This window comes from Falco cherrug, chromosome 6, assembly GCF_023634085.1.
Source record: "Falco cherrug isolate bFalChe1 chromosome 6, bFalChe1.pri, whole genome shotgun sequence".
In the NCBI taxonomy this organism is placed as follows: domain Eukaryota; kingdom Metazoa; phylum Chordata; class Aves; order Falconiformes; family Falconidae; genus Falco; species Falco cherrug.
In genome coordinates this window covers 11,414,552-11,438,551 of record NC_073702.1, presented here as the reverse complement: position 1 = coordinate 11,438,551, position 24,000 = coordinate 11,414,552, and the positions used below count along the sequence as shown (strand labels likewise).

The 24,000-nt window shown below is 51.3% G+C and overlaps 2 protein-coding genes across 2 annotated transcripts; one reads left to right on the top strand and one right to left on the bottom strand.

The window, feature by feature from the left end:
- Positions 1–1,230: 1,230 nt before the first annotated feature.
- On the top strand, positions 1,231–9,329 carry MTO1 (mitochondrial tRNA translation optimization 1). The gene is made up of 12 exons (XM_055714321.1): positions 1,231–1,708; positions 1,855–2,054; positions 2,768–2,885; positions 3,519–3,808; positions 5,038–5,150; positions 5,283–5,473; positions 5,729–5,859; positions 6,325–6,529; positions 6,611–6,782; positions 7,562–7,680; positions 8,177–8,334; positions 8,514–9,329. Exons 1-12 carry the CDS (start codon positions 1,501–1,503, stop codon positions 8,673–8,675), a joined length of 2,067 nt encoding a protein of 688 aa, XP_055570296.1. The 5' UTR covers positions 1,231–1,500; the 3' UTR covers positions 8,676–9,329.
- Positions 9,330–18,447: 9,118 nt separating this feature from the next.
- On the bottom strand, positions 18,448–23,085 carry EEF1A1 (eukaryotic translation elongation factor 1 alpha 1). The gene is made up of 8 exons (XM_055713522.1): positions 22,948–23,085; positions 21,968–22,158; positions 20,911–21,090; positions 20,488–20,784; positions 20,084–20,234; positions 19,623–19,879; positions 19,169–19,403; positions 18,448–18,851 (listed from the first exon to the last, which is right to left on the bottom strand). Exons 2-8 carry the CDS (start codon positions 22,109–22,111, stop codon positions 18,727–18,729), a joined length of 1,389 nt encoding a protein of 462 aa, XP_055569497.1. The 5' UTR covers positions 22,112–22,158; positions 22,948–23,085; the 3' UTR covers positions 18,448–18,726.
- Positions 23,086–24,000: the final 915 nt, after the last annotated feature.

Sequence of the window (24,000 nt, the reverse complement as noted above, 5' to 3'; positions counted from 1 at the left end):
TGAACACTGACCATAGTCATCCTTCTGTGCGCAGGAATCTGCTGTGAGGGAGAAAAATGATGACTATGCCTGAAGCTGGTTTAAACATCAAAAAATAAAAAAAAAAAAAAAAGGCGTCTCCGTGTTTAACTTCTGTTTCAGACAGAGCTGGAACCAAAAGAAAAGGTACTGCTGGTTCTCCTCCTTTCTGAAAAAAGCTATAAACGAGAACTCGGCGCGGGGCCTTCGCTGCAGCGTCCTGCGGCTGGCGGGGCTCGGTGCGGTGAGGCAGCGAGCGTCTCCCGCTAATGCACGTACGCTCATCTTTCGGTATGTGAGCCATTTTATCGTAAATTGTTGTTAATTAACGTATTCATCCTTAAAGTTTTTCCTCGTCGGGAAGGGCCAGCGTACAGCTGCACTGGAGGCGCAGCGCGAATCCGGCTGGTACCAGCCGCTCGCCGCTGCCGGGGCTCCGCCGGGCTCTGGGGCTCCGCCTGCCGCCGCGGACACCGTCCCTCTGGCCCCGGCACCGGGCCCGCCGGCGGAGGGGCGCTGCCGGCGGCACCGCCCCCACCTCGACGTGCTCGTAGTAGCTGCCGGCGCCCAGCCGCTGGATGGAGCTGAAGCCGCCGTCCCTGCCCCGGGGGGCCTGGATCAGCTGCGGGACGACCTGGTTCACCAGCGCCGACGCATCGGACGCGTCCCGGCGGTCGAGGCCGAGCCGCGACAGCACCTCCCACAGGCGCGGCGGGTGGCTGCCGCCCCGTCGGGCACCGCCGCTGGCCTCCGCGCCGCGGGCGCTCTGGCGGACGGTGCCCCGCTCGGCCGCCCGCCGGGCCGGCCCGCAGGCTCTCGCCGGCGGTGGGGCGCCGCGCGCCGGGGGATGGACCGGTCCCTCCGCAGCGCCCGGAGGGTCGCGGCTGTGTCCGGGCTGCGGGCAGCGCCACCCGCCTGCCCCGCTACCCTGTGCCGCCGGCGCCGTCCGTGGCCACCGCTGCCCACCCGCACCCGCAGGAGGGCGAGCGCCGCGCCGGGGCGAGGGGGTCCCGCCTCTCGCCTCAGGCCAGTTCCTCTTCCAGGCGCCGCGCCCCCGCCGAGGAAACGAAACCCCCGGCGGGCGCGCTCGCCTGCGCTGCCCGGCTGTGCCCGCTCCCGCCCCGCAGCCCGGCCGCGGGGGAACCCCGACGGCTACGGCCGGGCCGGGCCACCCCGCGGCCGCCCGCCTCCCGCCCGTCCCCTCGGAGCGGTTTCCTGCCCCCGGGCGGCCCCGCCTGCCCGCGGCGCGGGGGCACGCGAGCACTGCCGCCGCCCGGCCCCTCTCCGGCCGCTCGCAGCCGCCAGGGCGCCGGGCCGGGCCCCCGCCCGCAGACGCCGCCCGCCAGGGCCGCTCCCCGCCGACGGGGGGTGCCCGCTCGGCACGCGGCCCCGCCCGCGCGGAGGAATCCCGCGCGCCCGCTCCCCGCTTCCGGTTCCGGCCGCAGCGCGCGCCCCGGTGCCGGACGGGCCGCGGCTGCCGCCATGTTGCTGCGCAGCGGCTGGCGCCGCCTGGCGCTATCCCCGGGGCCGGGGCCCGGGCGCCGCCGGGCGGGCGGTGAGGTCGGGGCGGCGGCGGCGCGCTACGAGGTGGTGGTGATCGGCGGGGGCCATGCGGGGACGGAGGCGGCGGCGGCCGCCGCGCGCGGCGGGGCCCGCACGCTGCTGCTCACGCACAGGATCGGCACCATCGGTACCGCCGGGGGGTCGGGCCGCGCTCGGCCGCGGCGGGGGTGGGGGGGGCCGGTACCGCGGGGAGCCGGCCCGGCCCCTTTCCCGCGGGCGCCTCGGGCCTCCCCGCTAGGCCGGGGCGGCGGCGCTGAGGGGTGTCCCCCGCAGGGGAGATGTCCTGCAACCCCTCCTTCGGCGGCATCGGGAAGGGGCACCTCGTGCGGGAGGTGGACGCCCTGGACGGGCTGTGCGGCCGGGTCTGCGACCGCTCCGGGGTGCACTACAAGGTGCTGAACCGCTGCAAGGGCCCGGCCGTGTGGGGCCTCCGCGCTCAGATCGACCGGGGCCGCTACAAGGAGGCCATGCAGGTGAGAGCGGGCGGGACCGGGCGGGCAGAGCCCTTAGCCGTGGCTTTGCGCAGCGAGCGGGCGCGGCTGCGGCAGCGGGAGGCGGCGGCCCCGGGTCCTCGGGCTCCCCGGACCCGTGAGGCACCGGGGCTGGCGGGCGGCGGCCTGGGAGCGGCTGCGCTGCTGAGGGCGGCCCCGAGGTTGCCCTGTTTACCTTAACCGTGCACGGGAGCTTTCTGTATGTACCGCCTGGTGAAGACGGCAGGTACTGTTAAATGGGAGCGGGAAAGGCAGGAGCGATTTTTTTGGAGTGTGTTTGTGGGCTGGAGTATTAGAATGAATTACTCATTCTAAATCTGAAGTACTAGGGTGAACTACAGAGAATGATGGGGAGGAGCAATTTATTTTTTAATATTTTCCTACCAAACCTAGATACCATTCTCTTTGGTGCTTTAATGCAGCGTAGAGCTCAGCACAGTTTAAAATTCCTCTAACATTTTATATACAGGTCAGGCTTTGTGACCAAATGGTTTCTTTTGAGCTTAAACTCTCTCTGTGTACGGGAAGTTCTACTGGTTAGATCAGGATAGTACAGTAACTGAGTGTCTGCCAAGTGACCTGGTAAGAACGGAAAAGGGAAGAGGGTGATAGGTGTTTCGGAAATCGGCTGGGTTTGGGACTTCCCAAATGTCTCATAACGTCCTAAATTCTTGCAGTAACTCCTTTCATGACAGAAAGAAATCCTCAACACACCACTGCTGACGGTTCACGAGGCATCTGTGGAGGATCTTCTATTGGCAGAGCCAGAACCAGACCATCCTGGGAAATGCCGAGTCACAGGAGTCCTTCTGGGTACGTGCTAGTAACTCAGTAAGCGCCTTCAGTTACTCTGAGAGCAGCCCTTCGGGGGTAATCGTTTCTGATTCATCAGTGGGAAAGTTCAGTTGGCTGGTAGAGGTGATTTAGGCCAAGTGCGAACTAAACTAGGTTATTAAATGTAATGCGATGAAAAGCATACCTAGATTGATGGGATGTTCGGAGGTTACGTAAGTTTAGTTTTCTTCAGGCCAGTGATGCTCAATTCCATGCTGTGTTTTGAGATTTTATTTGTAAATGGCATATGCTGCCAACGACGTTATGGGGTAGTGGTATCCTATTACTAGCAGACTCGTGCTTTATTACCCCTTGCTGTTCTAGTAAACAAGCTTTCCAAAATAACGGCCTGCGTAGGAGTTTTTCCCAGGAGTGGGTTTTCTGTGTTAGGGGTAATGTGCTTAGCAGTAAAAAGAATACAGGAATAACCACATGCTGCTTATTGCAATTATTACTGTTAATGCTTTTATTATTGAAATGCTGATTTTATTAAATAATAAAAGATGGATGAATTCTCAGTGAACAGTTCGTCTAGTTTTTGACAGAAACACCAGAATACCAGGGCTTTGTTGATACTAAAATATGTGCATCTCTGAAAACTTGCTGTTTCAGGGGATGGGAGCACAATACATGCTGGGAGTATTGTCCTGACCACTGGTACATTTCTGAGGGGTATGGTCCTCATTGGACTGGAGATGCATCCAGCTGGACGGCTAGGGGACCAGCCAGCCATCGGGCTGGCTCAGACTCTGGAGAAGCTGGGATTTGCAATGGGCAGGCTGAAGACTGGGACGCCACCCCGACTTGCCAAAGATACGATTGACTTCCGTGGTCTGGAGGAACGTGTAGCTGACAATCCTCCGGTGCCATTCAGCTTCCTCAGTGAGGCTGTGTGGATCAAGGTGAGATGGCACACAGCAAATGCACAGAGAGCCAGGCGGGGGGTGCTACGGGGAATGTCATACTCGGAATCAGCCAGGGAGTTGATGGCTGGGAAAGGGAGCTGGGTGGTATTCCTACTGGAGGTGTTAGGTTTCTGAGAACTCTCAGTGCACAAGAAGAAGAAACTGTTTGTTTTCTTTTGAAAGCAAGTACCTTTTTCCTCTCACTTCTCAACTCGAGAACGAAAATTGCTTTACTTTTAGAATCAGAATTGTGTGCAATATGGTACTGTTAGTATTCTTCATGTGCTGGTTACATGGGTGGTTTACAAAACACTTCGAGTATTAGACCTCTGTTCTGGAGATTTATGATGTCTTTCTTGTTACCCCGGCTCTGGAGTAAGATGAAAATGTTGAGATTAGAGATCAGTAATAGTGTTGACTAGGAAAGAGAAAGGATAGAGCGAACCACAGAGCTCACAGATAGCATGTAACTTAAAAGCAGAAGAAACTCAGTTTTCCAAAGAAAATCCTGGGAAATGGATGACATTCTTACATAATGTAGTTAAACAGCAAACACGGAATAAATTATCAGGAATTAATTTTCCGCAGCGTGTGCAGGAATTGCAATAGTCTATTATAATCAGGGTGGAGGCAAAAGTAGTATGACTTGAAGTCATTGGTGTGTGAGGGAGAGGTTTTAAGGAGTAGTTGAGGTGCAACATTATTACTATTTTGAATGTGAGTCTATTGACTCTCAGAAAAATCAGTGAAATACTTTACCTGGTGGGGTTTTTTTCGCAGACCTTGGATTTGCCATGTTAGTGCAGGGTTTTGAGAGATATTTTTTTTTTTCCTTCACCAATCGCTTTAACTGGCTGTTAGCTGTAGGGTCGGCACTTGCTCCTCTTACTTCAGAGCTTTGAATTCCTGTAGTTAACTGGAATGCTGTGATACAATGTGTTGCTTTAATAGGAATATCCATCCTGTAATTAGGAATACAATGTATAGAATAGAACTTGAATTCTGGGCTCCCAAGTTCAGTTCTGTTCTTGGTTTGCTTTTGGGCATGTTGCTCAAGCTCTCGGTTGCTCACGTCTGTCTGTACAGTAGGTATGGCAGCACTACCCATCTCTCCAGGAAGCAAGAGCCAACTGTCATGGAAAAGTCCTTGGAGAGCCTCGGAGTTGTTTAGTGAGGGTGCACTGTTGTGACTGGATTAACTTAAAGTGAGCTTTGGCCTCTTTCAGCCAGAAGATCAGCTGTCATGTTACCTGACTCGCACTACCCTGAAAGCCCAGCAGATTATCCATGATAACCTCCACCTGAACAACCATATAAGGGAGACAACAAGGGGGCCGCGGTAAGTATGTGGCTTTATGCAAGGCTGTCAACGGCATGAGTGGACAGTCTGTCTGAAACTGGGGGTCTTTCTTGCTTTGCTACTGGAAAGTTACTTTTTCTCCATGCCAGGTGATGCTATTTGCTGTTGCAGGTACTGTCCTTCTCTTGAGTCAAAGGTTCTGCGCTTCCCAAACCGAGAACATCAGGTGTGGCTGGAGCCCGAAGGCTTGGACTCCAATGTCATTTACCCGCAAGGCATATCAATGACGCTGCCACCTGAGCTCCAGGAGCAGGTGGTCAAATCCATCCCAGGCTTGGAAAACGCCAAGATACTACAGCCAGGTGAGGGGGGTGAATAGTTTAAAATCTCTTTGTCATAATGGTTACCATTTAATAAAAAACCAGATTTTGTTTAAAGCAAAACAAAGGAAATACGAAACAAAGTTTGTTCTTGAATGCAGGGATTGTTCCTCAGTTGGTTTTAAATCGTAAATAAAAGCTGATAACCTAAGTTGTTCTGCCCCACTGATTGCCTTTGCTGATAAATAGGGACCTTCAAAATTCCTCCCATAAGATCTGTCTTGTTGTTTGTCATAGGCTATGGGGTGCAGTATGATTTTTTAGATCCTCGTCAGCTGACTCCTTCTCTTGAGTCTCGTCTTGTTCAGCGCCTCTTCTTTGCAGGCCAGATAAATGGCACTACAGGCTATGAAGAAGCTGCAGCTCAGGTGGGTGAATCTGATCATGTGTACTCAGCGCTCAGAAAGGGATATTGCCCTGCCATTTGTCTTCGATACAGTCTTGCTAGGCCTGTCTTGTGCTGATGAGGTGTTCCTAAATTTGTTCCTCGCTCTGATTCCAGACTTGGCCAGATATTTTTGCTTGTAGCACCTATGGCTGCTGTTACTGAGACTGCAGTAATAAAAGTAATTGGAAGTACTGTCAAATGTTTCAGCATGGAGACTGTCGACGGGTATAATTGAAAAATGTGGGAATTGTCTCTAGTCATGTCAGCAGGGGCCAAGAAGCTCCTCAGACACTCACAGTATCACAAGAAACTGCTTAGATTACTAGCGCAGACTATAGCGTTTTCCAGAGTACAGCTTGACACGAGTCTCTGGAAGTAGATGTGCTGATATTTTAGCCACAAAGAAACCGATAAATATTTTTTTGTTTGTTTTCTGTCTGCCTAGGGTGTGATTGCTGGGATCAATGCTTGCCTACGGGTTCATGGCAAGCCCCCTTTCGTTGTCAGTCGCACCGAAGGCTACATTGGTGTCCTGATCGATGACCTTACCAGTCTGGGCACCAGTGAGCCGTACCGGATGTTCACCAGCCGTGTGGAGTTCCGCATGTCCCTCCGGCCTGACAATGCCGATGCCAGGCTCACCCACAGAGGTATTTTATTGTGGTGGCGCTTGCAGTGAGCAGCCCTGCCTGGCTGTAGACCATTGTGTTGTATGCCATCTGTCTCTGCAGGTTTTGAAGAAGCTAGGTGTGTGTCACAGCAGCGATATGAACAAGCAGTTAAGATGAGAGCTGCTTTAGAGGATGGAATTGCGACACTAAAATCCCTTCAGTTCAGCATATCCAAATGGTCCCAGTTAATACCAGAAGTTCCCATCAGTAGAGGTCGAAGGTCACCTGTCAGGTAAAGGTTAAGAGCTGAAGCTTTCTGGTCTGACTTATGCTTGCTTTAGCACTTCTGGCTAGTGATTTCACAGCATTTGTCCGTTTGTCTCCCTTTGTCCGTTTGTCTCCCTTTGTCCGTTTGTCTCCCTTTGTCCGTTTGTCTCCCTTTGTCCGTTTGTCTCCCTTTGTCCAAGATTTCCAGCTTTATCGCCTTTAGGGGAGAGACGTGTAGTGTTTGCCTATAGAATAAGCGTGATGTTGTTTTTTTTACTACACCATGTTTCCTCATGATGGCATAAGCTACCAAAACAAGGGGGTACTCTACTGGGCCACTCATTTCTTGCTGTCCTTATTGAGAGTGTCACCAAGTGGTGATGATTTTGCAGCGGGTTGATGCTTCGCTGGAAGCTTGGTAAAGCAGCCGTTGATTTAAGGCTAGTGTCACATGGTAGCTGTTCTTGTACGCAAAGGCCATTGCTTCCCTTACTCATCCTTTATCTTTCCTTTTCTGTTGTTTTAAATGAGTGACAAGACCTGGCTGTCTCTGTGTGGAAGGTACCCCTTGGTGCCCTTACCTTGTCCCTTCTATCTTGCTGTTCATTTTTCATTAAGAGCCCCTCTTTAGGAGTTTAACAGCTCTTCAGCATACTGAGAGGAGGTGGTACAGAGGTAAACTTGGCTCTGCAGTTTTTCTGGCTTATGTTGAAATCTTCGCAAGTTTGAACTGGGAATAGCTGTAAATCTGCCTTATGCAAGTGACTCCTTCCTACCATAAAAATCTACTCTTGTTCTCCACAGTGCTTTTGAAGTCCTTCAGTGTCCGGAGGCCAACATGGAAGTTCTGGCAAGGGCTGTCCCAGAGCCCCTGGGAAAGCTTGCTCAATGGAGAGAACTCTCAGAGAGATTGAAAATAGAAGGTAGAGTACAAGACTTACAGTCTCTTAGTGGGATCTGTGCACGTTTTGTTCAGCAAGGGGAGAGCCAGTCTGTTCATCCCAGTGTGTTTCATGTTGCTGCTTAGTGAAATGAAGCACTATGATGAGAGCATGTACCTTCTGCCATAGGCCACAGCCCTATGCAGGCACCTGTGTTTGACTTTGCGGTGTGAGATCAATTATTTGTGTTCGCTCCTGGGTTTTTTCTCCTTACTGCTCTGTCAGATAGACCATCCTTTCCTAGGATGAGAGGAAAAGCTGACCCATGTTACCTTAATTCCTGTAACAAATAGAGCACAACTTCTTCCAGAGTAGTGATGTGAACTAGGCTTTTTAGTCTGTGAGGCTGGAAACTTCCTTAGAAGCTTTTGACTGTCTCGGTGGAATTGCTCATTCTTCGTCCTGCATTCCTGCAAGTGACCCGTTTCACATGAACATGTATTTCTGGTCTTCCTGTTTCTCTAATCTTCCATCACAGCTGCTTATGAGTGGTGTGTACTCAATCAACAGCAGGAAATAGAAGAAGTGCGTCGTGATGAAGCCCTCCAACTGCCAGAGGACATAGATTACTTCGCCGTCGATGCGTCGCTGTCAGCAGAGGTGCGGGAGAAACTGGACTCTAACCGTCCCCGGACGGTAAGATACTGGGACTCAGCAAGGTTGAGCAGCAATGAAATCCCTTCTCTGTCTTCCAAACGGACATGGGGGGTGAGAAGAATCAGAGAAGGGAATACCCACAGGTTTTGATCTCATTTCTCACTAGCTCCAGTGTGTAGGTTTGTTCCAGGCTAACTTGTTCCTGTTTCCACATACAGATCGGCGCAGTCAGCCGCATCCCTGGAATTACACCAGCTGCTATCGTCAACCTGCTAAGATTTGTGAAAACCCATCACCAGAAGACAGAGAAGCGAAAAGTTTTACCTCAGACTGGCCAGTATTTACCAGGGGAAACGCACTCAGAGAAAGCAACTTCCTAAAAACACATTTCAGCAGTTTTCTGAAAAGGAGCCAGAGTGCCTGTGTTAAATCACCTTCGTAGGGAAGCGTACCCCTCCTGCCAGGGTACGTGGCAAGATCACCTGTGCTTCCGAGCCTCTTCAGAGAGAAAGCCTGCGCTGGCTGGATCCAAAGCAGTTCTGGTTGTGTTCTGTGACAGTGTCATTGAGTAGAACAGAGGCAATGAATGTGCAAACCTGAAGTAAATGCTCAGGAACGTAAACACAGCCTGTGATTTTGCCTATCCAAATGAAAAGACGGGGGCATCGCTTTTAAAATTCCACTCATTCGGAAGATGTCAGATAGTCAAAATGTGTTCTGAAGCATCTTGGAAAGGACAGCGTTTTGCTCTTCTGAAATGAGTAAGGAATGTTACCATGCTGAAACCACAGCAGCGCCAGAGGATTTGAGCTGGAAAGTGTGTTCCACTGACTTGAGTATTTGTGTTCGTCACTGTGCAGCAGCTACACGCAGTCTGAAGTTTCAGTGTGCTCTCAGCCAGTAGGAGACACTTAGCTATGAAAGTGTGTACCACAGATATTGCAACTTGCATAAGAGACTGACTGAATGTAAACACCGTATCCTGGGTGTTTTTTTTCCTCCTTTAAAATAAATACAGCTTATCTTGAAACTTGCTGAAGATCTTGGTTGTCACTTAGCTTTCGCTAGAGCCTTGGCAGTTCACTGGGTCACATTTCAGGCAGGTAAGGTGGAGCTGGTGAAGGCAACTGTAGTGAGACTCGCTGCCTCGGCCGGGGTGCTGAGGAAGGTGGGAGACGTTGGAACCTGTCCCAGGAGCCTGAGATCCGGGCAGTGTGGTGACCAACAGGCTGACGTGCTGGGGGCCAGGGGAGCAGGACCAGGGGCTTCTCGTCAGCACCGGTCCTGCAACTGACAGTAACATACCTTGCATCTGAATGAGATAAGGCTTTGGGCAGTCAGTTTCTCGTGTGCCATCAAGAAACACTAAATTCAAGCTGTGCATCTACTGAATCCTTGCCTTACAGGCAGCAGTATCTGACGCTAGTCTCATTTTGAACATCCTCTGAACTGACTGGGCAGATGTGCTTGGGAACAAGTTTTGCTGCAGTTAGATCATAGAATCACAGAATCATTTGGTTTGGAAAAGACCCTTAAGATCACTGAGTCCAAAAGTAAACCGTAAATACGTCTCTCTCTCTATATGCATCTGTCATTTTGAAATTCAGATCCTGGACTTCTCTGTCTTGTTTACTCTGGGTGAATGGTTCTCTTCCTGTCCAGAGAAAGGAGTCAGAGCAAATCCTTTTTGTCAGTAAGAGACCCTTGTCGTGCAGCAGGATGGGCAGAGCTTACAGCTTGCCTTTGGGCATCATCTGTCTGCCTGAAAGCATCTCTGGGTGCTGAGCTTTTGGCTTGTACAGAACAGCTTCCAACACAATTCCACCACGTCCCTGCGCAGCCTGTTCCAGTGCTTGACTACCCTTCCGGCAAGGAAATTTTTCCTGATACCAAATCTAAACCTCCTCTGGTGTAACTCGAGGCCGTTTCCTCTTGTCCTGTTGCTCCTTACTTGGGTGGAGAGACTGACACCCACCTGCCTGCAGCCTCCTTTCAGGTACTTGGAGAGTGATAAGATCTCCCCTGAGCCTCCTTTTCTCCAGGCTGAAGCAGAATGGCTCAGAAAAGCTCAAGTGTATCTGCCCCTTCATGTCTGTGGCCTATTTTCCTTTCAGTTTTGTTGGCTCAGATAATTACTTCAACCTTGGAAGTCTTAAGTTTAGCATAAGGAAGGCAGCTGCCCTTTCTGTGGTGTAACTCGGGCTCCAGGTAAGGTGCTCTTGAAATTCTAGCCATGTGAATCCAAAGCAGCCCCGAATCCTGTACCTCTCTTGTCTAGTCAAATCAGCAGTGCTTCTGATCAAGAAAGTTTTGTGCTTTCTCCACTGCATTATCTGTGCGTCGTGTTTGGTTTTGATGTACCTATGTCTGTAAAAATTCAGATACGGTTTTTACAGACTAGGAAGGAAGCCCTGTTGACACCTTCATCCTCTCACTGCTAAGCTGACTGTGCAATCTCAAAACTGTGTTTCCTAGTTCATGTAAGCAGTCATTTGACAGGAAAAACCTTGCTTCCAGTAATGTGTCTTGAAAGGCAAGGCCCTTGCACCCTGCTACAAAAGCAAACACTTGTTCCTCAGCTTTCTCTGCTAAACTTACTTCTGTGCTACAAAGGCCTTGGTTCTGGTCTCACGCACACCGGCGTAAAAGGAAAGGGTGATTCCACTGAGCTGGGCTGTACTGGTGTCAAAGGAAGAGCAGAAGGAGCGGACTTTTGCTTTTCGTACTTTTAGCAGTTTAACAATGCACAGCCGTGATCTAAAAGCTAGAAAGAGGGGAGAGAGTGAGTTAATTCCGGGGCAAACTGAAGTCAGAAGTGCATGACTGCATTGCTTTCCAGCAGATCTTTTGTAACAACTGCTGCCTGTATTTCAGCGTCAAGTGGGTCTTTGGCCACCGGTGAGCTCCCTTGTTAAGACGGGGTGTCCTCTGTTCACGTGTGTGGGTTAATGATGTTCGTATTTGCTGGAATGGAAAACCTGGCACGTGCACAAGTGTGGGGACTGGCTGCTCCTCGGGTGTATTGGGCTTGCTGCAACATCTGCTTGTTGAACAGCTCTTGTTCGAGAAGCCTTTTAACGTGATAAACCATGGCTACAAGTAGTGCTATTAATTTTCTTAAGAAAACCCTGTGTGGAAAGGCTAAATAATCCGCTGTAAACTGGATGGGCAGGTAGGACGCAGGCATCATGCCGTCTGCTTTCTGACTCCACTGGGGATTTGTTACAAGGCCCAAAGTTTGGTTTTTACGTGAAGACAAAGTGAGCTTGGACCCTCCCAGGTCCTATGGTCTCGCTACGGCTGGCAGGACGTGAAGGGCAGGACCAGAGGCGCCTGCCTTTGGCACGGGTGTCTGCTTGCTTCTGCTTGGCTCCGCAGTAGTGAGTCGCGCTTTGTCCTGCTGGAGCCCTGACTGTGACCGGGCAAGCAGGGAGGGTAGGGCGCGAGGTGAGAGGCTGGCCAAACTCACTGCACATACCAAGGGTCTCTGTGTTCTCTGTTTCAGTGTGTCTTCCCCCCACTCCCCGCCCCAAAGAACGCAGGTCTGGTGATCAGCAATTTTCCCTAAGCCAGATTTCCTCAGATCCCCACCATTCTATCGTGTACCAGATTTTCAGGACAACTGTTGTCTTCCTTTCCTATTCTAATTTTCACTTTATATGGTACGTGGACTGTGCAGTTTCTTTATCTTTTCTTTATTTCTGCCTGTAAGATGAGAGCAAAATAAAAACGGGAAGACGCTTGAGGCTAGGAGACGCTAAAAGCTGTCACTGCCCAATCTCTGACGGTCTCAGTGCTGCTGGAGTGTTCGCAGTGATGCAGCAGTGGCTGTGCTAAAGGTTTTGCCTTAGTCCCCTGCTTCGCCGGACCCTGCAAGCACGGCCTGTGCCTCGCAGTTGAGCATCGCTCTTGCACTCTGGTAAGTAATGATCTTCACTTGCAGTCATTTTTCAGACGCTCAGGGGTTTGTCAGCTTTGCCTGCTCCTCCCAGGTTGTGCTCCTCTGCCCAGTGACAAGTATCTCAAGAGCCCATTTAGTGGCTGCAGGAGGAATCTGCTGTCCCCCAGGAGCTGCTCTTTCCGCCAGGGAGCTGCTCCCTGTGCTTCCCCGAAAACCATGGCCCCTGCTGCTCAGAGTCCTTCCAGGTGTTTGTTTCCATTTCTTGCTGTGGCTTCGTGGGGCTAGTGAGAAATGAAACGTGTCTTTCCCCACTTGTGCTGAACGTTGGTGGTGAGCAGAGCGTTCAGCTGGAGGATGGAAGACTTCCTCTGCGATTGCTGTTACAGAGAGGGCAGAGAAAAAGGGGTTGGTTCTTGATCTGTTGTCGTAGCGACAGGGATGCTTTAGGGAAACGAAATTACGCTTTTGTGTCCTTTCCGAACCGACGTGTAGGCTTAACCTAACCCTGCATGTGTAACTCTGAGGGAGGAGACAGATGTGGATTCCCACCAGAAGCTCTCTACCTCCATGGTTGCCACCGTGTAGCCACCACACACGGTGCCTGGGCCTTGACCTCTGTGCCAGGCAGCGCGGCAGTGGCAAATCTTCTCGCCTGAAAGCTGGAGGCTACAACTTCTTCACCTCTTTGCAGACCTAAGTCTAGATACCTCGGCAGCCTGTGACGTCTCCTTGAGGTGCTCAGCTGTGAATCACGGGCTCAGACGTGTCCTCGCCTTCCCCATCTGTGTCCCTACAGAGCCGGCGCCTCCCTGCTGCGGGAGCGGGTCTGCGGGGCTGCCCCCAGCCCCAGCGGGCTGCCAACGGCTCCCCGGGGCGAGCATCCCTTGGCACAGGTCGGTGCTGCCGCGGGGACGGGAGGTGGGGGAAGCGAAGGGAGAAGGCGCTCACGTCTAGCATCAGCTGCGGCTCCCAGCACAAGCCCCAGGAGGCCGGTCGGGCACCACTGGGGACCTGGGGACGGATCAGCACACGCTGTTCTTGTTCCAAGCGATTTAGCACTTGATGTGGTTAACTGAAGGGCAGGCACGGAGCCAGGTGGGAAATGAGCTCCCTCCGCGCCTTACAGGGCAGCAAGGAGAGAGGGGAGCTCGCAACAAGCTTGTCACTTGGTCTCGGTCGCAATTTTACGTGGCTTAACTTGAAAATTGCTAGGTGTGGCCAGGTGGCGGCTTGTGTCAGAAGAGCACGGCCTTTTTGGAGTCGCAAGTGGAAAGGCTGCTGTGGCTGGTACCGCTGGGCTGGCTGCTTCAGGGAGGTTTTTGTCCTTGTCCCATGGCACCTCGCGGGGCTTCGGCCGGGTGGCCGCGGGCTGGTGCGGTGCCGCTGCCCTGGCGCGGGGCCACGGGAGCAGCCATGGCAGAGCAGAGCTCTTGTTCAGGGTTGCTCTTCCCTTTCCCTGGTCCCTCTGCGCATCCCTTCCTTCCCCAAAGAATGAGGGTGCTGCCGCCCATAAAAGCACTCTAGCAGCAGACTACATAACATTAGTTATTACTACGAGAAATAGCAGTCAAGTAGGAGCAGACCTATAATTACACTTAATCTATTTTTTTTTTCTTTCCCCTCTGGGAAAGGCTATTTAAGGGCTTGTTTAACACTAAGATAGCACTTACCACCAAACAAGCCGACATCTCTTCCTTCAAAATACCCATGTCCTGTTAGCAGAACCATAGTCCAGCTTATAAAATCATTTACTAAATATATGTTTAGCTATCATTATTAAATAATACATTATATTATTAACTAAATAATTATATATATTATTCATTACTAAATATTTAGTCATTTGGGAGGCTTTTACTCTATTTACTAAGGAATTAGCTTGGAATCCAGCTTCAAAATGAACTGCAGGTTTTTATGTCTGGCAACTTTAATAATAAAAAATAAGAGAAAGGCACCTTATTTTTATATATGTGTGTATATATATGTTATATATACATTTGTGTGTGTATATATACACACACCCCCCATATATCAAAGAAAAAAAATGGGAATTTTGCTTAAGATGTGCCCAGGTGACTGCAGGTAAGCAGAATCTGAAACTTTCTTTTAAATTTCAGCCCTCCCTGCAGTGAAACCCCTCCGGCGGGGGAGGTTTGTTCCGCCTTTCCATCAGTGTGGGTTTGGGGCTGGCTGCCTCCCCAGCCGGCCGCTGCGCTGAGCCCTGCGGAACTGGCACCTGGGGGGGGCAAACGGGCTCTGCTGTGGATCTTCCCTTTTGTGTTGAAAAATCCAGATTTTACTGGGCTGAAAGGGAAAAAGTGACTGTGACTGCTGCTGGCAGGGCCCCGAGTTAGGGGTGAGCTGGCTCTGGGTATTTCCAGTGACTATGTAATGTGAAAAAAAGGCACGTTAAACCCACGGACTCGTGCGTGTGCCGGGCCTGAGCTGGCAGATGCTCTTGCAGGACGACCAGGTTACTGGGCTGATCCGCTTGGAAGAGCCAGGAGAACGCCCTAGCCAGGCACATCAGCGCAGCGAGGGCAAACCTGCCGCCACAGCACCCTTGAAAGCACGCGTTCGGCCCACGAGGGGTGTTCCACCGGTGAAAGGTTAGTTACCTTCGGGGGGGTTGGTGGGTTTGTTTAAAAAGAAGACATAAACAAAACCTGCAGAAGAAATCCAGGCTGTTAAGCATGGGCACAGCTCCCTGGCAGCCACCTTGCGCACCCCGCTGCTGCCCCACTGTCCCCCCACGACCACCCACAGGGGCACTGCACAGCCATTTATCTCCACCTCTCCTCTGTCCTTCACCCAGCTGCTTTCAAGGAAAATACGCTGAACTGTCACCTTGTCAGTGCGGAGAAGCTAGCAGATTTGAATTCTGTTGTGTCAAGAACTGAAACATAAAAGATTAAAGAATTATCGATAGCCAGAGAAAGTAACCTCATCTAAAAAAACCACGGTAGCAGGATGCTGCTGGGGCAGCAGGGAACTCGTGGGCCCCCCGCTAGGCACTACATAAGCATTTAACTAATGTAAATCAAAACCAGGCGAGTTGGGTGTGAGATCCAGACTGAATTTATGCTGTCCTTAAATGGGCATCGAGTTGTTTAGCACCCACAAGGACAAGGTTTAATTTGTTTCTACCAAATCTACAATTTAAAGTATGCGTTTGCATTTAGAGAAACGAACAGTCGTTTGTCAGTTTGTCAATACCTTGCGAAATACACTGAGCCAGCTGCAATCAGAATGCGAATTAAGTCTTTTATCTGTGGTTTCTGTAAAATTGACTATTGCGGCTACTCGCCTTCCATAAGCCGGGCTGAGATGCCCCTAAAACGCCCGAGCGGAGCCATTTCTATTCCGGCCCAGGACATTCACCCGGGGAAACAAAAGCCAGCGGTTACTTGGCTCCAGCTGCTGTGACTGCGCTGCTCCACTCCCCTACGCAGACGCGGCTTCGTTGTATCTGTCCCCAAATACCTCGTCAAATACATTTTTGGAGTAATTCCGCGTACTAAAAGCCCTCCTGACTCCCAAAGCGTGCATCATCAACTAGAAAGGAAATTAGGTTTCAATTTTCCAGCTCCCCACTGCTACCTTCAGCAATAAAACTCAAAATAATTCAATTTCGTGTTCTAGCCAGTTTTCCGCCGTCGTAGCTGGCTACGTCACCATGGCGGTATGCTTTCAGGCTTCCGTATAAACAGCGCCCGCACTGCAGGACAGGATGGAAAGCGTTAAGGACAGCTGTAAAAGTTGCTTAAGCAAATAAGCAGTCAGAAGACAAATACAGTTCTCAACTATTAACATTTATTAAAAGTTTGACCAAAGTAGTTTTATTCCCAAATTTTGTTTACAAAAGTCTAACAATTTCCCCAGGTAGTCAAAGATTAATAGAACTGAGATGGCATCGCATTAGTGCATAGAAGCAAAATTGGTCTACAAGTTAAAAAAAAAAAAAAAGCAGAACGTGTAAAATTGAGGTTTTAAATACTTGAAAGAAATTGCTAATATCGCAGGCAGAGTGTTCACGAGCATCTATTTGTTTTTAATGTGCACAACAAAGTTGTTAGCTGCAATCCCGTTCTCCAGGCTTTAGCTTTTGGGTTTATTTGTGGTTTTTTTTCCCTTCCCACAGGGGCAGAACCACTCCCTCTACCCCAAACCAGAAAGCAGACTCCTGCGCCTGATCAGCCGGGCCATTTTAACATGGATCATCCTCTCCCAGCAGCTTTTGCAACTATTCCGATCAGAAGAAAGTGGCCTCTCGAAATAACTTTGCTTAGCTTCAGCCTTCAGCTGGTGCCCTCCCTTCAGCTTCCGCTGGTTACAATCAGACGCTGGAACACCCGGCACTGTATTTCACACCTTATTTTGCCTTAAGGCTTCAGTTTGAATCAGTTGCTTATTACACGTTAGTTTCCAAACTGTAGTAGAGCAACTACACCCAGCTAAAGATGCTGTGCGAGGAGCAGAGGAACTGCAGGCTGGATGTTGCACACCCAGGCAGTGGCCAGCCAAACCAAACATCCTGCACCTACACAGGAATGCATACCAAATGCAACTCACGCATTTCAGCACAGACGCAGCTTGTGCCAAAGCCATTTCTTTCCCCTCCAACGAGAACTTTGCACTTTGCTGAACAAATTTGGCTAAAGTCTCTTGGAAAAAAGCCAGCCGTTTAACTGAAACGTGTGCAAAGATATGGCAAGGTACTTTCACTTTATTATGGCAACGGTTACATCTGCCTCAAGTTTAGTTACGTACTTCCTGTTGCCTTGGGGATACCAACAAGCCTTTAGGAGGAGGATTTAAGAGTAAAGATGGGATTCGTTCACTGAATTCCAAACTGAAGTGCTCTGCTCTAGCCCTTGCTTCTGCTGTACTCAGTTCATCTGTACCTTCGCACGTGGTGTACACTGCTCCCAAGGTTTTACTGTAGTTAAGACACAGAAGGTGAGCAAAAAGGAGAAAACATCCAACCAAAGCAAACAAAGAGCATGAAAGTATTAATAGCAGTTCAGGATTATCCAAGCATATCCAAGCAGTACAGATTATGTTACGGGTTCCTGCAGAGCAAGCACATAGCTGGAGAAGGAAAGGAAAACAAACGAGAATATAGCCGTTACAGACAGAACAAACATACTGGTGTCGTGAAACAATAATCCTTCAGAGATACCACATTCTCTTTGAACTCATGTGGGGATGCTGTGGGGAAACCGTGTTAAAGGCTAGCAACACAGCTGCACCATTACGCAAGTCAGATCTGGTTATCCATTAACTGCTCGTCTCCATCTACCAATTCAGACACTTACTCTGGAACCCCCATCTATTACAGCTGTTGGTTTTTGAAGAGCCTGGTAAGCCTTTTACTCTATCCAGTAACGACTAGTAACCTTCTGGACCAGTTGCCCAAGCCCACTTCAATTGACTGATCCCACTGCCCAACCCCCTTGTCCCAGCGATGGCAGAGCAGTCCCGCCCTGCCCTTCGGTGCTGGCCCCGCAGCGCCCCGCTCGCACCCCCCTCACAGCGCCCGGGGAACGCCCCGCGCACACTCCCCACTCCCCACGCCATCCTGCTGCAAGGCAGCGGCAGTACCTGCTGGGTTTCCTCCGCGCTTTGTTCTTGAAACAAAAACCGAGCAGGGCGCTGTAACGGTGGGTCATTCAGAGACTGCCTGCCAAGCATCGCAGCATCCTGAACAGAACTTATTCTTGAAACATAGCTATTCAATGTCTTACTATGTATTAGAAAACATTTAGATGCAAGTGTTTCATCTTGGAAATCTACATGACAGTTCATCAGTTCCCCAGGAAAAACAGAAATGTTTCTGGCTGGCAATTAGAAAAATCCCTGTGCAAGACTTACAGGAAACTCAACATCTGATTAAGGGTTTTTCTAGGTTAAATGTTTTTTCTCACACCGTTTCTACTTCCCAATATGAAGTTTTCTTGGTTTACCTCAGTGCCTCACAGAATGCACTAAAATACTGAACCGGTTACTGGTATTTGTGCTATCCAATCTAGAAACCATCTTCAAAAGAAAAAAGCACCATAGAATTTTAAGGCTTAGATCAGTTAAAACTAAACCTGCAGCTGAATTTTACTCTACTCTTCAGAAAATACTAATTTGGCTTTGCAACATCTGAACATACTCAAGTTAACATTTGTCCTTTCTGATCCCACCAGGGCTCTATATAGTTTTTTCTATGAACTTTTACCATTAACCCAAAGAACACAGAGACGTAGCATTGAACTTCTGCTTTAATGGTCTCAAATTCTGTGACAGATTTTTGGTCAAGTTTCCATTTTTAAAAAATTTATCAATTTTAAAGACTAATAACTTAAACTGCCACGAAACAAATGGTCCGCAAACATTCCTTTCCTTCTGAAGCTTTTACGATGCATTGTAATCATTAACCAGTCTTTTACTATTAAACTTAAATGGCCAATTGAGATGAACAGTTCTGAGACTGTTCTTCCACCACTGATTAAGACTGAGGTGGCAGCTGATGTACAGAATTTTCATTTAGCCTTCTGGGCCTTCTGGGCCGACTTTGTGACCTTGCCAGCTCCACCAGCCTTCTTGTCAACTGCTTTGATGACACCAACAGCAACCGTCTGTCTCATGTCACGCACAGCAAAACGACCTGAAAGCAAAAACATGTTTTATGACTTTTGTCTAGGGCTACATTCCCACAGCCTTATCCGCACAGCGGCAACACGCAGCTTCCGGTAGTGGGCAAGTGCCACGCTGCTCTAGGACAGTAACCTGCATGAGGCTGGGACAGAAGAGACAATTATCTGGAGCGCGCCCCTGTCCCGCTGAAGTTTTGGTTCCACTTTCAAGTTCCTACGGGAAGTCAAAGCTTTGAACGCTTTACAGAACACACCAAGTCCCAAAACCAGAAACCAAGGCGCACCTTTTCCAGACATCAGTATTAACACATTTTATGAGCTGCCTTACCGAGAGGAGGATAATCAGAGAAGCTCTCAACACACATGGGTTTGCCAGGGATCATATCAACGATGGCAGCATCTCCAGACTTCAGGAATTTGGGGCCATCCTCCAGCTTCTTGCCAGAACGACGATCGATCTTCTCTTTGAGCTCAGCGAATTTGCATGCAATGTGAGCAGTATGGCAATCCAGCACAGGGGCATAACCAGCGCTGATCTGGCCAGGGTGGTTCAGGATAATAACCTATAAACCCAAGAAAGCTCTGTTAACGCCAGGGTCATTTTGAACGCTGATGTGGTCTTACAAAGCCAGGGCTTTTCATGTAATTGCTTAAAGCAAATTGTGTATCAGAACACAAGCCTACGTCACTTTATAGCTTAGTCTACCAGTGAGAAAGAACAAGACTAGTACTTCACGATCCAGAGATACATGTCAAACGCCTTCAACAGCTGCAAAAATTACCTGTGCAGTGAAGCCAGCAGCTTCCATGGGAGGATCATTCTTGCTGTCACCAGCAACATTGCCACGGCGAACATCTTTCACAGACACGTTCTTAACATTGAAGCCAACGTTATCACCAGGCAGAGCTTCGCTCAGGGCTTCGTGGTGCATCTCAACAGATTTTACTTCAGTTGTAACGTTGACAGGGGCAAATGTAACCACCATGCCTGGCTTCAGGACACCTGTCTCCACACGGCCAACTGGTACAGTACCAATGCCTGCAAACGGAGCAACATTAGCAGTTCAGCTCAGTGAATATACGCTCTTACAGGAAAAAAAAACACTTGAAACAAATACTCCACACATTTTCCACTTGAAAACAACAGCTCTGAGGCAAACAACTGCGTTTCTGTCCCAATACATGACCCACTGCACACACGACCCATTGCTGGCAACTGAGAAGCAATGAAGAGAACACATACCACCAATTTTGTAGACATCTTGAAGAGGCAGACGCAGAGGTTTGTCAGTTGGACGAGTTGGTGGCAGGATACAATCCAAAGCTTCAAGGAGGGTGGTTCCACTAGCATTGCCATCCTTTCGGGTAACCTTCCACCCCTTGAACCAGGGCATCTGTAACAAAAACAAGCCCAGGCATTAAACCATCTGCCGATTTTAATGGCACAAGGCTAGAAAAGAGCAAGTGGTTTAGCTTAGCATTATCTCCGCATACTACTGCGGAGTAAGAATTTGTGAAGCACTGGGACGTCATTTGACCTTGACACTTCCAAACATTACTATTAAAAAAACGTGCATTTTACAATTGCATCATTTTATCTCTGCAATTCTAGTTTCGTTTCTTAATATAAACAAATGTCAAACCTACATTAGAGCTAGGCTCCAACATGTTGTCTCCGTTCCAACCAGAAATTGGCACAAAAGCTACAGTGTCTGGGTTGTAGCCAATTTTCTTGATGTAAGTGCTGACTTCTTTGACAATCTCTTCATATCTCTTCTGGCTGTAAGGTGGCTCAGTGGAATCCATCTTGTTGACACCAACAATCAGCTGTTTTACACCCAGGGTGTAGGCCAGAAGGGCGTGCTCACGGGTCTGCCCGTTCTTGGAAATACCAGCCTCGAACTCACCAACACCAGCAGCAACAATCAGGACAGCACAATCAGCCTTTGGAAAGAAACAAAAAACCCCTCGTTACAGAATGCCTGCACACGTATCAAGGTATTGCACGAAGCCCCACAACCACCCACCCACCTGCCTGAACTCCCAAAATTCTTACTTTTATTTTCATACCTGAGAAGTTCCCGTAATCATATTCTTAATGAAGTCTCTGTGTCCAGGAGCATCAATGATGGTGACGTAGTATTTGCTTGTTTCGAATTTCCACAGGGAAATATCAATAGTAATACCACGCTCACGTTCAGCTTTCAGCTTGTCCAAGACCCAGGCGTATTTGAAGGAACCTTTGCCCATCTGTGGAAAAAAAAAAAAAAAAAAAAAAGTCCTCACCCTCTTTTCTTAAGAACAATGTATATTTGCATTTACTTCAGAAAGACCAGACCACACTCAGCCAAGGAGCGAAATCTAAGAATAGTAAGTGGTTTAATACTGACAAATGCTGCTGCTTTTAAAACAAGCAACAAGATACACTTGGCACTACTAGTGAGAGATGCCAACCGTTTTGTTATTTAACCTGTTGACAGTTTAGCCTTCCTGACAACTTGTTAATTGCACTAACACATCTTTATGATAGATCTCTTTGAGCCTAAGCCCTACTATCAAGTGTCCTCTACACATTTAAGTTCTCTTACTAATGCAATCCCTGTGATAACGCTTTAACCGCCACTCAGCCCAATGTCTGCTATGTTTTGTTCTGTGATGCACTTAAGACCTATGTAATTACAGAGAGAAAAAAGTATGAACTGTAAGACTTTCTACAGATTCAAACACCAAAATCCGCACTTTCCTCACTTTTGTAAGTAAACCTTATCACAGCAACTTCTTTAATCTTATTCTCAACTACACGCGTATGCAAAGACTGAAGCTAGGAACCGCATTTAAATTTTGATTCCAGGCGTAATTACGCAGATGTAGCTTTAAACTTTTCTTTTCCCTTATTTTACACTCCCAGTTTGAGACACACTTCAGCATTTGTCCAACTACTGGACAACTGCAATCTAACCGCTGCCCCGCGGCCGCAGCACACTTGCGCACTCGTTCAGCTACCCGGGCAGCTGCAACCAAACCGCCTCCCTGTGGCCGCAAACCAGTTTGCGACTCAAGTTTTGCAACTAAACCCCTGTTAGCTCCCACACCCCGAAAGCTTGTGGGATGTCACAGGCCCACCGACCTCAGCAGCTTCCTTCTCGAACTTCTCGATGGTCCTCTTGTCGATGCCCCCGCATTTGTAGATGAGGTGGCCGGTGGTGGTGGACTTGCCAGAATCGACGTGGCCGATGACGACGATGTTGATGTGGGTCTTCTCCTTTCCCATTTCGGATGTCGGTCAAGTTGTTTTTTTCGGCAAAAGAGAATCGACACCTGCAAGTTCCCCACAGAAACACCGGTTACGCCTCAGTGCGAGCGCGCTCCGAGGCGCCGCGGGCGGGAACCCGGCCGGGGGGGTCAGGGGCGGCCCGGGGAGGCCCGGCCGGGATGGAGGCCGCGGCCCCGCCCCGCCGGGGGAGGGGAGGGGCGGAGCGGGCGGGCGCCGGCCGGGGGGCCCCTGCGGAGCGCCCCTCGCGTCGCCCCCTCCCCGCGCCGCCGCCGGGCTCGAGTTACCCCGCGGCCGGGAGCGGGGCGGCGGCGCGGCGGGCCCGGTGTGGCTGGCGGGCAGCGCGGAGGGCGGGGCCGGCCCGCTCCTTTGTGTGACTCACCCCGCCCGGGCCGCCGCGTCCTCCATTTTGTGGAGCTCGCGGCGGGCAGGAAAGGCGAGCGGCCATTTTTTCACTCCTGCGCCCTCCCCCCCCGGCCCACGGCCCCCACAGCGCCCGACGGGCCCCGCCGCCGCCCGCCACGCGTCCCGGCGCGACGGCCACGCCGCCGCCCGCGCGGCCGAGGGAAGGTGGCCGGGCGCCCCGAACCGCAGCCGTCACGCCGCTCCCCAGCCCGGGGGTGATCCAAGGAAAGCGACGCGTCGCCATCTCCCCGGCGTGCGCCCCCCCACGCCCGCCCCGCCTCGCTCCGCTCCCCCCCCACCCCCCCAAGCGCACCCCTCCGCGCTGGCAGCCACGCCCGGGCCCGGTGCCCGCCGGGTCCCCTGAGCACGCGGGCCACGGCCCAGCCCTGCCCCTCCCCCGGTCCGGCCTGCCCCGCCCGGACGCGCCTCACCTGCGCGGCGCCGGCAAACCCGTAGCGAAAAAGACCGACGGCGTGAGCGCCGCTCCTTATATACCCTGCCCGGGGGCGGGGCCTAGCGGACACGTCACCACTCCCGGCGGCCCCGCGGCCCCGCCCCCGCGCGGGCAAAGGGCGCCCCCCGCCCCCGCGCTGCCGCGCCCCTGCCGGGGCCCGCCGTGTGCCGGGGCCCGCCGTGTGCCGGGGCCCGCCGTGTGCCGGGGCCCGCCGTGTGCCGGGGCCCGCCGTGTGCCGGGGGGCGGCAGCGCTGGGGAGCGGAGCGCAGCGAGGCGGGGCCGGTCCCTTCCAGCGCCGGGGCGGAAAGCGGCCGAGACGGCCCGACGGGAGCCGGCAGCCCTTCCCGAGGGGCAGCGGGACCGCGCAGCGGCAGCCCCAGCGCTCGGCCGGGGCCAGGCCCGCACCGCAGCCCGCGGCCTGGGGCGAGGGCGCGTCCCACGTCGCATCGCGGCCCGGCCCTGGGGGAGGCGGCCGCTGAGGGAAGGCTCCGGGCCGCCGCGTTTTGTTTGTTATTGGGGACACGAAATGACTCCGGCAGCGCGCCTGGGGCGGTCGGTTAGCGGCACCGAGCCGCCCGCACCTGGTACCTGCCTCAGGTGAGAGGAGGCACAGAGCCGCCCGGCTCACGGTGGTGCATGGCTCCCAGGGAAGGAGGTAGAGAGCAGGAAGGTCGGGAAGCTTATTACACCAGAATAAGAAACAGCATCGTTTGGCTTTTTCTTCTGCTTTTTGGTTTTTTTTTTCTTTTCCCAAGCAAGCTTTTCCTTTCTTGCACCATCAGGGAAAAGTTGGCTCAGAAGACTTTGGCACAAACACACAAAGCAAAGCAAAGATGCATCTGCTGTGCAAACGTATTAAAATCACTTCAGTGGTTAGGGTATGTGACCCCTGTGTGAGAAAACCAAACTGCCAGAAGTGCCCCCATGCTGTATTTCCACGTGAGAAAACTGGCAGCCAGCCCCAGCAAATCGCTTCTGAAATCATGGCAATGAGTCGTCACCAAACAGCTCACAGCATCGGAAATAAAAG

What these genes read in the sequence shown, in the direction of transcription:
- EEF1A1 (XM_055713522.1), bottom strand. Translation starts at nt 22,111, where the DNA reads ATGGGAAAGGAGAAGACCCACATCAACATCGTCGTCATCGGCCACGTC. An exon ending in TGATTACGGGAACTTCTCAG is followed by an intron (nt 20,785 to 20,910) that starts GTATGAAAATAA and finishes TTCTTTCCAAAG; the next exon opens with GCTGATTGTGCTGTCCTGAT. An exon ending in CTGCTGGCTTCACTGCACAG is followed by an intron (nt 19,404 to 19,622) that starts GTAATTTTTGCA and finishes TTGGGTTTATAG; the next exon opens with GTTATTATCCTGAACCACCC.
- MTO1 (XM_055714321.1), top strand. Translation starts at nt 1,501, where the DNA reads ATGTTGCTGCGCAGCGGCTGGCGCCGCCTGGCGCTATCCCCGGGGCCG. An exon ending in GTGAGGCTGTGTGGATCAAG is followed by an intron (nt 3,809 to 5,037) that starts GTGAGATGGCAC and finishes GGCCTCTTTCAG; the next exon opens with CCAGAAGATCAGCTGTCATG. An exon ending in ACTCTAACCGTCCCCGGACG is followed by an intron (nt 8,335 to 8,513) that starts GTAAGATACTGG and finishes TTCCACATACAG; the next exon opens with ATCGGCGCAGTCAGCCGCAT.